General features: G+C 46.4%; 1 protein-coding gene across 2 annotated transcripts in view; it reads right to left on the reverse strand.

Moving 5' to 3' along the window:
• Positions 1 to 14,665, reverse strand: part of LOC123509550 — a 103,340-nt gene that overhangs the window by 7,232 nt on the left and 81,443 nt on the right. For both annotated transcript variants that reach the window (XM_045263920.1, XM_045263919.1), the window contains 8 exons: positions 14,174 to 14,323; positions 4,953 to 5,105; positions 4,322 to 4,412; positions 3,689 to 3,812; positions 3,065 to 3,183; positions 2,564 to 2,722; positions 2,338 to 2,456; positions 1,853 to 1,964 (listed from right to left, as the gene is read on the reverse strand). In XM_045263920.1, coding sequence (XP_045119855.1) covers positions 1,853 to 1,964; positions 2,338 to 2,456; positions 2,564 to 2,722; positions 3,065 to 3,183; positions 3,689 to 3,812; positions 4,322 to 4,412; positions 4,953 to 5,105; positions 14,174 to 14,323 — 1,027 coding nt within the window. The remainder of the gene's footprint in view (positions 1 to 1,852; positions 1,965 to 2,337; positions 2,457 to 2,563; positions 2,723 to 3,064; positions 3,184 to 3,688; positions 3,813 to 4,321; positions 4,413 to 4,952; positions 5,106 to 14,173; positions 14,324 to 14,665) is intronic.

The raw sequence follows: 14,665 nt of genomic DNA on the forward strand, positions 1-14,665 counted from the left end.
ACAGGAAATGTAGCCCCCAACCGGCTACACTTTCCTCAGGACAACAAGCCCGTTGTCCTACACAGCCACGGTCTACCGAGTAACAAGCTAGCTACTCAAGGGAGGGTACAACTCCCAGACCGACGACTAATGAGTACTTCTAAAGCACAGTCCAGCCACACGTGTCTCTTACTGTGCCGAGATCGTACGTGTTAACTCCGCTGAAGACTGGCCGGTACTATAAACAGTATACTACTGAAACTACACAACAGATGGTGGGGGCACACAGCCGCCCATCAAACCACACTGGTGACCACGGCTACCAACAAAACAAACAGGACGAGACAAAGCGTGTCTCTCCGTGTCGCCACACCCGAGTGGACGAACGCACGAGAAGTGTAGCCAAACTTGCCACGCTTCTCTAAGAACAACAAGCCTGTTGTTCTACAGCCACGGTCTACCGAGTAACAAGCCAACTACTCAAAGGGAGGGCATAACTCCCGGACCAATGACTAATGAGCAACAAGAGAAGTCCAGCAACACGAATCTCCCTACCCTGTGCCAGACCAACGAGAGTGCGTGTCTATCTCCGCTGAAGGCTACCTTGAGACTGATGCGAGGCTCGCAGGCACACAAAATGGTGGAGAGAGGGAGGCGGGTTATCTGCTCAACAGAACAGCCCAAGGGGCCCGCGCTGAGTGGCCATAGGCTACGCATATAATATAATTAAATGAAGCGGAAATAATGCGGTGCCCCTCACAATATATATTATGACTTGGATAGTGGAATTAGTAGTGATATAGTAAATTTGCAGATGACACAAAGATAGCTGGATTAATTAGGTCAGATTTGGATGCCATTGCTTTGCAGGCAGATTTAGAGAGGATGAGCAAATGGACAGACAAATGGCAAATGCAGTTCAACATTAATAAGTGCAGGGTACTTAGCATAGGTAGAGATAATCCACATGAGGTTCAAAGTGTGACAAAGATTTAGGAGTCATAGTCCCAATCTTGGTCAAAGGAGGCAATGCAAAGAGGCTAAAAATAAGGCAAATAGGGAACTAGGATTATTTTTAGGAGTGTTAAAAGCATGTCCCAAAATAATACTAAAATTATACTTGGCGCTGGTCAGACCACATCTTAAATATGTAGTGCAATTCTGGTCCCCACATTACAGGAAAGATATAGGCAGGGCCTTTTCTAGCTTTATGGTGGCCCTAGGCAAGATGCTGTTTGGGGGGGCCCTAGATTTCAATTTTTCATCGGAGCCCCTGGGTGACTTAGGAAATTTAAATTTTCCAAGCTACCCAGGGAGCCCCCTGGTGGCTTGGGGGCCCTAGGCAATCGCCTTGTCCGCCTATAGCTAGAAACGGCCCTGGATATAGGTCTATTGGATTCAGTGCAAAAGAGGATGTCTGAAAAGATACAGGGAATAAGGGATATTCCCTATGAAGCAAGACTGAATAAGCTTAATTTGCATTCCTTAGAGAGAAGTAAGTTAAGAGAACATATACTAGAAGTATTTAAGTGGTATAGGGGGTTATAGCAAAGGGGACATAATGAAAGTTCTGAGGATCAGTAGCAGGGACAGAACCACAAATAATGGGTTTAAGCTTGAGAAATTCAGGTTTAGGAGGGAAATATGAAGAAACTGGTTTTCAGAGTGGTTGATGAGTGGAATGGACTCAGTGGTGATGTTGTTAGTACAGTCAATAGAAAACTTTAAAAAACATTAGATAAATTTATGGATGGAGATGATAGATGGAATTAGGTAGCTTTTCTCATACAGGGACTACCTCATATAGGCCTGACAGTTTCTTGCAGATTCCCTCTTTTCTTATGTTCATAGTAAATTGTTCTCAGAACCTCACCTGGCCTGTCAGGGAATGCCAGTGTGGGGTGTGCAGGAAGGAAGGCCACATCATAGGCAGGTGCTGGTTGTAAATAACACGGCCTCTCGTCTCCGGCTCAAAGACATATGATCTTGAGAGGTCAAGTAATAGAATAGAGAAGCATAATTATTATTTGAATCAACTGCAATGTAAGAACTTCTGCTTAGGTAATGTGATGAGGCAGTCATCAAAATTAACAATACATTGGGAAAAGTAATCTGAGAACCATACTGGTGAAATTTTAAATAATATATATTAACTATAAACTGGAACAGAACAGAAACTGATATTCCATGGTACCTGCCAAAAACAAATAATGTATTTTGAACTCATTTTGATGTATTCTTATATTATATAATATGCAAATAAAGTTTTTCAGAAAACAAGCAACCATCTATTCCTTTTAGTATGTACACTGAGCCATACATCACCAGAATAATCCTGCTCATTAACTATGAACTCACTCCATGAAGATGTCGCTGTCAAGACTCAACACTTTCTTCATGATCTCTATAAGTGATTTTGCAGTTACTGAGTCCAGAGCAAGATCATTTTCTTTCCATCTCTGCCATGCAAGCAATACCTGGAGAGAAACAAACATGACATAAAGATAGAGGTTATGTAACACCAAACTATGAGACTGACTATGATGAGATATAGTATTAGCAGTTGTTATGAATGCATGAATACCTTGTCAGACAGGTTTACAGAGAGTTCAGTCATGTAGCTGTAGAGGATGCCATCTCTGGAGTATGCTTGCATGTCATCAATTCTATCTTCAATGAAATTCATTCCCCTGTCCACCAGTGAAGTTATGTGAGGCACCATGACTGACACTCCATTCTCCACCTGAAGCAAAGTACTATTTCTGTCACCTATACACACAATTACTATTAGAGAAAAAAATAGATAAATAAAAAAGAAACTCAGTATATGTGTAAGAAAAAAAAAACTGCTGAATTATCTTGACAGCATAGAAAAATTATAATTAATCCTCAGGTTAAAAAATAAATTAATGGATAAAATGAAAAAAATAAATAAATAACCTACCCTCACACACAATTTTGTATTTTCATCACTTGATCAGGGTTTGAGTTTTCTTAAACCCTGTAAACATCATTACACACATGCCATATATACAAACAATCTATATAATAGTTTTAATCATCAGCTGGTGAAATTAAGACTTACTAGGTTACGAAGCACAGGTAATGAATGCACCAGCAAGTCTTCAACATTCTGGTACAACTGAGATATGAGACTCAAGTGAAGAGTGTCTGGCAAAGATTCCCTAAACTGGTACAGATCATCTAGAGCAGGAAAAGAGCGGGTAATGTAAGTAAACATGATAAATAATAATAATGGAGGAGGAGGTGAAGAGAAATACAGGTGTAGGAAGGTGAGTTTATTCCAAACTAGTTTCTTTAGCGAAACTAGTCAGGAATAAACTCACCTCTCTACACCTGTGTTTCTCTTCACCTCTTACTCCATCTTGTCTGAATGTCTGAACAATAATAATAATAATATATGAGAGAGAGAGTATAAAGCTGTATTGTGAATAAAGTGAAGAACATTAAGGCTAGAGATCTTAATGCTATTGTTCATGTCTAAAAAGCAAACTTATATATACTGGTCTGTCAAATACAACATCATACCACAAAAATAACCTCTGAGACACAACTATTGGCAGAATAATTGTTAAACAAGAAAATATCTAAACTGCCCAGTAAATATTAAAAGCCAAACGTCTGTGGTATGCTGAACATACAGATATTTGTACAGCTTAGAGAGACGTGAGTTTGTTGGCATGCTCACCCTGGATGATAGTGAGGGCTTGTTGTGTCTGGAATGTGATGTAGTGGTAAGCCTGAGTTAACATAGGAATAGTTGTCTCCAGCTGCAGGAACTCTCTAAGGATGGCCCAGCTACTATCAATGACCTGCATAACACAAAAAATCATCATTCCCACAACGGACATCTATCGTTCAACTTAGTACAAAGCCTAATAAAGCAAACAGATTTTCCAGTTATTTTGACAATAATCAAACAATGATAAATCATTCTGAGCAGTATATGAATCAATTTCACAGTATCTGCACTCTGCACAATGTTCTCAGAAAAATGTCTTCTACCTTTTTTGCAATTCTGATAATATAATACATTTCCATGCAGTATAAGGACAAGACTTGAGCACTGACTCTGCAGCCAGAATGGAAGAATATCATCAGCATAATAGCTGTCTAGTATAAACATTACTTACAGGGGATGGGACAAATAAATTTTAGATATTTAAAAGGAATTTCAACTTGATACAGAGAAAGATGATATACTAGTCTGTACTCCAACCTTTAACAACCACCTTAGGATATCATAAGTTTACAAGATGCTAAAGATCTATATTATCTGTACAGTGTTGAGAGTAACACATTTCCAATGCTGCTTTCTCACCTGCCCAAGGGAGTGGTGCAGCTGGTCTGCCACACGCTGCACTGGCTGCCAGCACTCAGACACAAATGCATTGCTCAACTCGTGACTGTATCTGAAGAGAACCATGCAATGATACTTCTATCAGCATCAGCAACATATCAGTCTCCCACATTCCTCTGCTCAATATTATCTCAGAGGAATCTAGGTGCCTTCTCACATCTGTCCATTCATATTAAACAAATTAATCTGAAGAGGAATTATTCCCTGGAGTCAACAAAGGTATTTTTCCCATCAAGCAGCAAGGCTGAGACACACTTGTTGTTTCCAAGCAGAAGATATGACAAAGTTATCAAGTATACAAGTGATGTAATATAGTTCAATAAGACATCAAGAAAATATGAAAAAAATATAATAAAATAAATACCTTACAAATTCGAACATTTCAATGAAGAAATATCTAACTCACTGATAATGAAAACCACCCAGAAAAGACTGGAACTGACATCTCACCTTTCTGAAAAGCTTGCTCTTTAGTTACATTAAACTCTGTCCCAGTAAAGAAAATGAATGCAAAACTCTGAAAGTAAAAGGAAAAGAAAACCCAGCTATACTGAAGAAAAGAAACCAATGACAGAAGAGAACCCATACTCACCTATTTGTTACCCAGCTGAGTGTATGCAGGAGGGGCTGGAAAGTGTTGCTGAGGGCTGAAACCCAACCCTGGATGGCAATCATGGTTCGGTTGATGTAGAAAGCAACCCAGTACATAGTGTCATGGAGATAAGACTCCATTTCAGCTTCCATCCTGGGAAAGTATCATTCTTTCATAAAATTCTCTCTCTCTCTCTCTCTCTCTATTATATATATATATATATATATATATATATATATATATATATATATATATATATATATATATATATATATATTGTTGCAAAGGTGTATTGCAGCAGCCTCCCAGATATGTACGTGTGCCTGTGTGAGTGTGGAGCAGCATCATAAGAGAGTACATATGGGTAGTACATATGTGCAGACTTTAGCTAAAGGGTGAGTGAGGTGTTGGTTGCTCGTGTTTATGAAACTGTCACACCTTAATGGAAGGGACGCTGAGCTAGGCCTCCATGATGGAGGAGATGTGACCCCGGAGGTCACGGGGAGATAAGTGTGTGTGTGTGTGTGTGTGTAATTTTTTTCACTGTTTGATCTGCTGCAGTCTCTGACGAGACAGCCAGACGTTACCCTACGGAACGACGTCATAGCTCATTGTTTCCGATCTTCGGATAGGCCTGAGACCAGGCACACACCACACACCAGGACAACAAGGTCACAACTCCTCGATTTACATCCCGTACCAACTCACTGCTAGGTGAACAGGGGCTACACGTGAAAGGAGACACACCCAAATATCTCCACCCGGCCGGGGAATCGTACCCCGGTCATCTGGCTTGTGAAGCCAGCGCTCTAACCATTGAGCTACCGGGCCGTGTGTGTGTGTGTGTATGGGTGAGGGCACTGGCCAGCCCTAGGGTAATTGTCATACGGTACCGTGTAAATAAAGGCATGCATGTGTGAATTGCTTGTAGCCAGCATTATTAGGGATATATTGGTAATTAGCGGTTAAGGTAGATAGCGTTACCTAATAAGCTGAAATAGACTCGTAAGGACATTGCCTGGCAGGTGCGACGGCACATGAGGCGTGGTTTGTGGGGGCACTGTGTGAACCGATGAGGACAGAGGACTAAGGAGTGTAGCAAGAGACCTCGAAGGAACAAGTCGTACTTTGGGGAGCAGTCAGAGAGTGAACGAGAGACAGTGAAGTGCCTGACGAACTAACAAAGCGTTACCCGTACTTTGTTGCCGCCCCCTTCCCTGTCCTGTGTGCCGCCGCCACCTGTTCCCGGTGACTCGTGTACAGTTGCTGTAATATAGAGAAATAAGAAAGAAGTGTTTCCTTCTCCCCACTCTGTGTGACTGAGCTGAGTAAGAGTGGGTGCTATAGCGGCAGACAGCCAGGCCTGAGAGAGCGATCTGCCCACCGCTCCACCCAGGTAAAGTCCTTCTCCCCGACACACATGCCCCAAATCCTGAGAAGATTGTGAGGTGTCCCCTCCCTGAAGAGGCTGAAAGAGGGATGCAGCACTTGGTGTCAGGAGTGGGATCCTAAGGGCGTCTTGTGTGTTGTGGCGGAAGGCAAAGTACTACCTGACGTTGGTACAATGGCTGACGGCGAGCAGATCGTGAAGAAGGAAGTTGTGGGTGAGGAGCTGCCCTCAATGGCTGAATTCATGTGTATGTTGGTGGCGATCCAGCAGGAATTGACTACCGTCAGGCACGAAGTGACTACTGTCGGGCAGGGATTGATTATCGTCAAGGACGAGGAGAAACGTTACAACAGCTGGCACAAGATTTGGAGCATCTGATGAGGGATCAGTTCATTGATGCGCTGGAGGGACGCGCAATCGCAGATTTACGTGAAGCAGGCACATGTTGCAAATCTGCAAGAGGCCCTTGCCTGGGCACTGGAGTTCGAGTCCTTCGTTAAGACTAGCGCCGGGAGGTCCAAGACAGACTCCAAAAGAAACCAACGCTACCGACGGAGCCGGGCGAAGGACAGGCCCGGGAGAAGAAGAGCAAGGTCGTTCAGAGAGGCATGTTGGAACTGTAAGGAGACAGGACATAGGAAGCAAGATTGTTGCCGGTCCCCAGCCCCCGCTCGGTCTCATTCCACCGAGCAGGTGGGGCAGTACGTGTACCAGCCCTGCTGCTGGGGTTGTGTGGGCCACCTCTCTCGGTCCTGCCCCAAGAAGACGCAGGCGGGCAGGAGAACACGGGCGGGAAACACCGCCTGGCTGGGGAGCAGGGCCGCACACCAGCCGTCATCACCCAGGCCCCACTCCCACTAACTGGCCGCAGCTCTGTCGCCACTGCAGCTGCTGCTGCCCTCACCTCCCAGGTTGAAGGCGTGATCGATGGATGACCATGTTGCCTTACCGTGGATACTGAAGCGGACAGGAAGGGCGTCATTGCAGCAAGGAACCTCCCCTTGCTCCACAGAAGATATGTGGAGTGACGGGGCACTGCAGCGCAATGCGGGGACCAGTGGAGGCGCAGATAGAGGTGGGAGGCGAGGAGATGCAGCTACCTGTGTACGTGGCTGACCTGGAGGAACCCTGCCTCCTGGGTATTGACTACCTGATGAAGGGCTGGGCTTGTATCGACTTCGGGAAAGGAACGCTGATGGTACATGATACGGAAGTGCCTTTACTCCCCGAGGACGCCTGTCCTCAGTTAGCAAGCGCCCGGTCTGCTGGCCTGGCCTCAGGGAGCAGGACAAGGGGCGAGCAACAACGGCGCCGGGAGGCGAGCGGGCGCGGTGGACAAGTGGAGCCAGCAGGTGAGGTGCAGCAGCTGCCAGCCAGGCGGGCAGCGGGGTGCATGGCAACACCGGCCGCCACCAGCGGGCGGAGAGCGAGGAGCGCGATACAGCCTGCTGAAAGGGACGGTGACGGAAGACGTGTGCCGGAGCACCTACGGGAGATGCTGCAGAAGAGTACGGAGCGTCTGAGCACTGAGCAAGCAGTACAGTTGCGGAGGATGCTGTGCGTGTATGCTGATGTCTTCTCGAAGGGAGACACGGACCTGGGCTGCACGAATCTGGTTCAACATCGCATCGATACCAGTGGCAGCCACCCAATCAAGCACGCACCACGAAGAATACCTCCCGCTCGACGTCAGGAGATGGAGAAAGCGGTGAGAGACTTACAGGCGCAAGGTGTGATCGAGAAATCGAACAGCCCGTGGTCTTCTGCAGTAGTTTTGGTGAAGAAGAAAGATGGGTCGACGCGTCTCTGTGTAGACTACAGAGCCCTGAACGACGTCACGGTGAAGGATTCCTATCCACTACCCAGGATTGACGACACGCTGGATGCACTGACAGGTGCCCGCTGGTTCTCCACTCTGGATCTGAAGTCTGGCTATCATCAGGTGGAGGTGGCGGACGAGGATAAAGAGAAGACAGCATTCTCCTTTGGGCAGGGACTATGGCAGTTCCGCGTCATGCCCTTCGGATTATGCAATGCACCAGCGACCTTTGAAAGGCTGATGGAGCGGGTACTGGAGGGCCTGCAGTGGAAGACTGCCCTCGTCTACCTGGACGATGTGGTTGTTTTCGGACGCACCTTCGAGGAGGAGCTGCAGAGGCTGGAGGACGTCCTTCTGCGGTTGAGGAGAGCTAATCTGAAGCTTAGCCCGAAGAAGTGTCTGTTGTTCCAGCAGGAGGTGCCCTTCCTCGGGCATGTCGTCAGCGAGGACGGGTGCGCACCGATCCACTGAAGGTGCGAGCTGTGGCAGAGTGGCCTGTCCCGACCAATGTGGGCGAAGTGAGGAGCTTCGTGGGCCTGTGCACGTACTATCGTAGGTTCGTGAAGGACTTCGCCAGCATAGCGGCGCCCCTGCACCACCTGACAAGAAAAGGGGCCCGATTTTGCTGGGATGCTGGGTGTCAGACAGCCTTTGAGCGGCTGAAGGAGGCGCTGGTGAACGCTCCTGTGCTGCCATACCCGGACCCCGCTTGCCCGTACGTCGTGGATTGTGACGCTAGTGCTGAGGGCGTGGGAGCGGTGCTGTCGCAGCTGAAGGACGGACGCGAGCATGTGGTGGCGTACTACAGTAACAAGTTCAGTCACGCGGAGAGAAATTACTGTGTCACGCGGAAGGAACTTCTGGCGGTGGTGAAGAGTCTAGAAAACTTTCACCCGTACCTGTATGGGGCAAAGTTTACTGTGAGGACGGACCACACAGCCCTGCGGTGGTTGAAGACGATGAAGAATCCTGAGCGGCAGTTGGCGAGGTGGATCGGCAGGCTGGAGCAGTACGATTACTGCATCGAGCACCGCCCTGGGAGAGTCCACAACAACGTTGACAGCCTCAGCAGACGTCCATGTGAGCCTGAGTGTCACCATTGCAGCAGGAAGGAGCCAGAAGAAGTCTGCAGGCTGACATGAGTCCATGGTGCGGAGGGTGACGGAGACACGCTTCTGCAGGAGGCGCAGAGGAAGGACCCGGATCTCCACCCAGTACTAAAGTGGCTGGAGGAAGGTCAAGGTCGCCCTGGCGAGCAAGAAGTGGCAGCCCTGAGCCCAGCTACGAGATTCTACTGGAGGCAGTGGGACACGCTGAAATTGAGTAGAGGAGTACTAGTGAAGAAGTGGCTGACACTTGACGTGATATGAAAGCTAGCCTGATGCGAGAGATGCATGAGGGCGTCGCCAGTGGGCATCTAGGAGTGAAGAAGACACTCAGTCGTCTACGACAGTGGTTCTACTGGCTGGGGATGCGCAAGGATGTACAAGAATGGTGCCGAGTGTGCGACACCTGTAACGACAAGAAGGGACCAGCATGGAAGGGTAGAGCGCCGCTACAGCTGTATCAGGTGGGAACCCCGATGAAGCGAGTAGCAGCAGCTGGCAATCGTTACATCTGTATTGTCATGGACTACTTCACGAAATGGCCCGAGGCGTACGCACTGCCGAACCATGAAGCAGTGACTGTAGCAGAGGTACTGGTGGAGCAGTTCTTCACCAGGTTTGGTGTACCTGGCGAGCTGCATTCTGATCAAGGCCGCGAGTTTGAGTCAGAGGTATTCAGCGAGTGTTGCCAGCTAATGGGCCTGCGGAAGACGAGGACGACACCAATGAGGCCGCAGTCTGACGGGATGGTAGACCGCTTCAACAGGACACTGGCTCAGGAACTGGCCAAATACTGTACAGAGGGACAGACAGAGTGGGACCGGAAGCTTCCCACTCTGCTCATGGCATATAGGTCTGCCGCGCACAAGGCCACCACCTACACGCCGGCCCGGCTTATGATGGGCCAGGAGCTTCGCCTGCCGGTGGACTTGACAACAGGACGCCCTCCAGATGAAGAACTGCCTACTGTGGCCACGGACTATGCCATAGCACTGCAGGAGCGGCTAGTGGAGGCTCATCATCACGTGCGAGGACGATTTAAGCTGACGGGCGAGGCCATGAGGCACCGCTATGACCGGGAAGTCGCGCGGCTGAGTTTGCAGTTGGCGACAAGGTGTGGCTTTACAACCCCGCCGGCGGAAAGGTCTCTCACCGAAGCTGCAGAGCCCCTGGGAGGGCCATACACTGTCATCGAGAAGGTGTCGGAGGTAACCTTCCGTATTCGTCGAGGACAACGCGGGAAGCCCAAGATAATTCATGCTGACCGACTGTGGAGATACCACGGGCCGGGGAAGTTCACCTGGGGCCAAGCCCCGTGTGACAGCAACAGTGAGGAGGAGGAAGCTGCCCTTGACATAGTAGCAGAGGATGTAACGGGTCCTGAAGCCAGCCTCGTGGGCAACGAGGACGGTGGAGCGGGGATGAGTGGGGATGAAGAAGCTGAGTCAGGAGTGGGTGACTCACCGCCAGCCGCCATCCACCCCGCCAGCGCCGAACACCATGGAGATTGCAGGACTATATTCTAGATGAGGAAACAGATTTGAGTAGCTAGGATGTAAAATGTGGAGGACAAGACTAGGGAAATAGTCGAGACGACTATTTATGTGGGAGGGGGCAGTGTTGCGAAGGTGTATTGCAGCAGCCTCCCAGATATGTACGTGTGCCTGTGTGAGTGTGGAGCAGTGTCATAAGAGAGTACATATGGGTAGTACATATGAGTACATAAGTGCAGACTTTAGCTAAAGGATGAGCGAAGTGTTGGTTGCTCATGTATATGAAACTGTCACACCTTAACCTGTACAGCATCAAAGACGTATGAGATACGTCGGCTACTCTGAGCGAACCGGGCGTCAGAGAAGTATGAGATACGTCGGCGAGCTTCCTCGTGTTTTCGGAGGTATTGCGTCCTCAAAACCTACCATTATACTGCCATCATGCACTGTAGACTTTGCTCATGCTGCCTCCTCGTCCCTGTTAACATGAATGCTTCCTGTATTTATTTATTACATATCTGAACTTTAGCAGTTTCTGCTGCCTTCAGCTCAGTGTAGCGGGAAACTGACGCCTCAACTCCGCTAATATGAACGCAGCGTAATTTCCATTACTTACTCTCACCATTTCAGATGTTTTTGGTAACTGTTATATTGTGGTAGTGAAAACTTTGTATGACATAAATAAGAATTTTCCAATCGCTTTGTTTTAAGGAAAAAACAAGTACATATTACTCAGAAAATATTTGCACCGCGAAAGGCAACACTCCCTCGCAATATCTCGTGTCTATTTTTAGCCACAAACACTCCCAAACAGCAAAACATAACATGTTGTTCATGTTGTTTTTCTTTCAACTCAGGAACGATATCATGCATGTGTCCAACTCGGGGATCGACTGGTAAGAAACGAGGAAGCGAATAAACTAGTCACATAAGGCTTTGCTAAGTCCTTAGTGCAAAACATCTCGCACCAATTAATACCACTTCCAGTCAGTTCTGGGAGGAATGACTGTCATTTTCATTTGTTTCACATCATTTAAAACTGGTTTAGCAAAAAAAAAAATCCATGATGTGGCCAGCACTGGCGAAATCACAAAGTCTCAGATCTGCTGACGCTGTACTGGTTAATGGAAGGGACACTGAGCTAGGCCTCCATGACGGAGGAGATATGACCTCAGAGGTCATGGGGAGATAAGTGTGTGTATTTACCTAATTGTATTTACCTAATTGTAACATACGGGAAAGGAGCTATGCTCGTACTGTCCCGTCTCCATATCTACTAATGTCCAGCTTTTTCTTAAAATCATGAATATTCCTTGCGTTGACCACTTCCACGTCTAAACTATTCCATGCTTCCACCCTTCTATGATTTCACATCTCTCCTATAAGTGGCCATTTTTAGTTTTTTCCCATGCCCTCTCGACACTCTTTCATTCCACATACACAGATCTTCCCTATCCATTTTTTCCATGCCAATCATCACTCTGTATATTGCTATCAGGTCTCCCCTTTCTCTTCTGTTTTCCAGGGTCGGAAGTTGCATTCTGTTCAGTCTGTCTTCATAAGTCAAATCTCTTAAGTCAGGCACCATTTTTGTTGCAGCCCTCTGTACTTTCTCTAGTTTCCTTATGTGTTTCTTTAAGTTCGGAGCCCACTGTATTGTTGCATATTCAAGGCTTGGTCTTATCATTGCAGTAATTATTTTCTTCATCATTTCTTCATCTAAATATACGAACGCCACTCTTATGTTCCTCAATAAGTTCAATACTTCTCCAATTATTTTGTTTATATGTCTCTCTGGCGATAGGTCATTGGTAATTGTCACCCCAAGGTCTGTGTGTGTGTATGGGTGAGGGCACTGGCCAGCCCTGGGATAATTGTCATACGGTACCATGTAAATAAAGGCATGCATGTGTGAATTGCTTGTAGCCAGCATTATTAGGGATATATTGGTAATTAGCGGTTAAGGTAAATAGCGTTACCTAATAAGCTGAAATAGACTCATAAGGACATTGCCTGGCAGGTGTGACGGCACAGGAGGCGTGATTTGTGGGGGCACTGTGTGGCACCGATGAGGACAGAGGACTAAGGAATGTAGCAAGAGGCCTCGAAGGAACAAGTCGTACTCTGGGGAGCAGTCAGAGAGTGAACGAGAGACAGAGAGACAGTGAAGTGCCTGACGAACTAACAAAGCGTTACCCGTACTTTGTTGCCGCCCCCTGCCCCGTCCTGTGTGCCGCCGCCACCTGTTCCCGGTGACTCGTGTACAGTTGCTGTAATATAGAGAAGTAAGAAAGAAGTGTTTCCTTCTCCCCACTCTGTGTGACTGAGCTGAGTGAGAGTGGGTGCTATAGCAGCAGACAGCCAGGCCTGAGAGAGCGATCTGCCCGCCGCTCCACCCTAGCCACGCCGTGCCACCCAGGTAAAGTCCTTCTCCCCAACACACATGCCCCGAATCCCGAGAAGATTGTGAGGCATCCCCTCCCTGAAGAAGAGGCTGAAGGAGGGTCGCAGCAATATATATATATATATATATATATATATATATATATATATATATATATATATATATATATATATATATATATATACACACACACACACACACACACACACCTAGCCCGCCGTTATCACGCACTTATGAAAATCTGCAAAATTCAGTTTTAGCGCATCTGGAAAGTCGTCATCGTGCACCCGTTATAGTAGCAGTAGAAGTAGTAGTACTACCCATATCCCAACTACACACCAATGAATGTTTAGATGGGGGAGGAGGAGGAGGAGGGGGAGAAAGATGATGATCATGAGGAGGAGCCAGCAGCCAATCATCGCTGTGTATTCACATCACGTGATTTGAATAAGGGAGCTGATTGTTTCTGGTCACTCTGCTCACCACCACCACCACCACCACCACCCCTCAGTCTCCCACATGGTATTCTGTTTTTTACGAAAATTTTTGAGTTGAGGCACCAATTTATTTATTTCTTATTTATTCTTCACTTTCATTATCGCATTTTCCGCTATCATGCGGTTTTTTAGGCACCAATTTCAAGTGATAATGGAGGGTTAGGTGTGTGTGTGTATATATATATATATATATATATATATATATATATATATATATATATATATATATATATATATATATATATATATATAAGGATATGGTTACAACACAAAAAGTCTCCTTATTGTATCTATTCATGTATCATCCATCCAGTTTTTTACCACCCACAAATAACATTCTTTCAGTCCTTTCTGACATCTTTATCACATTCTTCTTCTGCTCAGTATTACCTCATCAGTATCCAAAGCTCCTTCTTATATTTATCTGTTCATATTATAATTTTATTTCTCTGTCTAATCTTATCTGTTATGGGAAGCACAATATAATCCAACACATCAATGCAAAAGCTCACCTGGCCCACCAGACTCTCATGCGGTGGTGAAAAGAGGCAAGATGATAGGACACAACTTGCCACCTCCACTCCAGATGAGCAGTCCAGTGGTGCAGCAGCAGGGAAAGATGATGGCCACTTTGGTACAGGCTGCTTTGTGTCCACTTTAGGCTGAGGAAAATATGTTTCTTCATTCCCAATCTTTTAAATGCAGCAAAGTACATATAAATCTTCATTCCTAATACAAATCTTTAAGGGCCTCTATAATTCCACTTTAGGACAAAAGTATCTGCTATCCTTCCTCATGTGTCTGTTGGCTGCCTTTCTACTTGAGATTCAGTTAAAATTTTTAACTCATCTCTTCCCTACTTCTTCCTATCCTACCTTCTTTTAGGTTACAACAGTATTAGAAAATAAAAAGATGATCCTTAACATAATTTTTATTTCATGTTTGACCTTTATAGATTTAAGGTATGCTAGATATGGACCTAACATATTACTCAGAGAGCTACA

Source organism: Portunus trituberculatus, chromosome 27 (genome assembly GCF_017591435.1).
Source record: "Portunus trituberculatus isolate SZX2019 chromosome 27, ASM1759143v1, whole genome shotgun sequence".
In the NCBI taxonomy this organism is placed as follows: Eukaryota; Metazoa; Arthropoda; class Malacostraca; order Decapoda; family Portunidae; genus Portunus; species Portunus trituberculatus.